The sequence below is a fragment of the Alosa pseudoharengus genome, unplaced genomic scaffold, assembly GCF_046254945.1.
Source record: "Alosa pseudoharengus isolate Yale_2024_CS ecotype anadromous, Long Island Sound unplaced genomic scaffold, YU_APseudo_1.1 YU_APseudo_1.1_scf_13, whole genome shotgun sequence".
NCBI classification, from domain to species: Eukaryota; Metazoa; Chordata; class Actinopteri; order Clupeiformes; family Clupeidae; genus Alosa; species Alosa pseudoharengus.
This window is the reverse complement of record NW_027468598.1, coordinates 13945982-13947191: the sequence shown is the minus strand read 5'-3', so window position 1 is coordinate 13947191 and position 1210 is coordinate 13945982. Positions and strand designations below refer to the sequence as shown.

Genomic DNA, 1210 nt, shown 5'->3' with positions numbered 1-1210 from the left:
GCCATGACACTTAGAGTCAATACCCAGAGATGATGCAGCCGTCAGCCATTACTGAAGTACAGCATACTCATTAACTAGGCACATCACAGAATACACAGCAAGTGTTTGCAGACAGCAATTCTGCTTCCTTTATATAAGATATGACTGGGCAGTATGGAAGCACACTCATTCGACATATCACTGTATTCATACAGAGGAATAAATCAGTATATTCAGATGATCTGTTTCTCAGTCTATTTCATCAAACACACACTCATACACACACATTCAAAGAAACACAATCCAAACAGACACACGCACTTGAATGATGTATTCTCATTGAAGATCAAAGCCTAGGACCTCTGAGCAAGGTGAAGAGGCCACACTGAAAAAAACATAGCTGTGTTACTGGCTCTACAAACACACACACATACTCATTTGTAAGCTAGGGCTCTCATCTGTCACTGTTCTGTTACCACAGCAACCTAGCAATCCTTCTCACATCTTGGTGATGGCACATGGAGGTGTTCAGAGACCATTGCAAAAGTCCTTCACGCACACACACACACACACGGCCAGCAGCATCCTCTCAACCTGCTTCTGTCTCTCTCTCTCTCTCTCTTTCTCACTCACTCACACACACACACACACACACACACACACACACACACACACACACACACACACACACACACACACACACACACACACACACACACACACACACACACACACACACACACACACACACACACACACACACACACACACACACACACACACACACACACACACACACCAAAACCCTGTCACATGTCACCAGAAATTCCCCATAAACCACATAAATTGCAGTAAAGTTCCTCTGTGTTCTGAGTACCAGAGAATTACCCGTATCTAGTTTTCATGCACTCACACACCTACACACACACACACACACACACTCACACACTCACTCACACACACACACACTCACCTCGCAGTTGTGTCCAGTGAAGCCGGGGGTGCAGGTGCAGGAGTAAGCCCAGGAGTCCGGCAGGTTCTCTGGGGTTACCTCAGCATCAGGTTGGGGGGCGCACACCCCCCCATTCAGACATGGCCGTCCCTCACAGGGGTCAGGAGGAGGGGTCATCGCCGGGGGAACGGTCGGGGCTGGACTCAATGGCGTAAGAAACACGCCCCCCACGGTGAAGGTGAGGATAAGGAGGGGGAGGAAGGCTTTTGGGGTAACCAT

At 48.6% G+C, this 1210-nt stretch overlaps 1 protein-coding gene across 1 annotated transcript in view; it reads right to left on the bottom strand.

Moving 5' to 3' along the window:
* The window catches only part of dner (delta/notch-like EGF repeat containing), a 57915-nt gene extending 56705 nt beyond the window's left edge, over positions 1-1210 (bottom strand). Inside the window, exon 1 of the mRNA XM_076281679.1 lies at positions 953-1210. Within this exon, the coding sequence (XP_076137794.1) occupies positions 953-1210 (258 nt within the window). The remainder of the gene's footprint in view (positions 1-952) is intronic.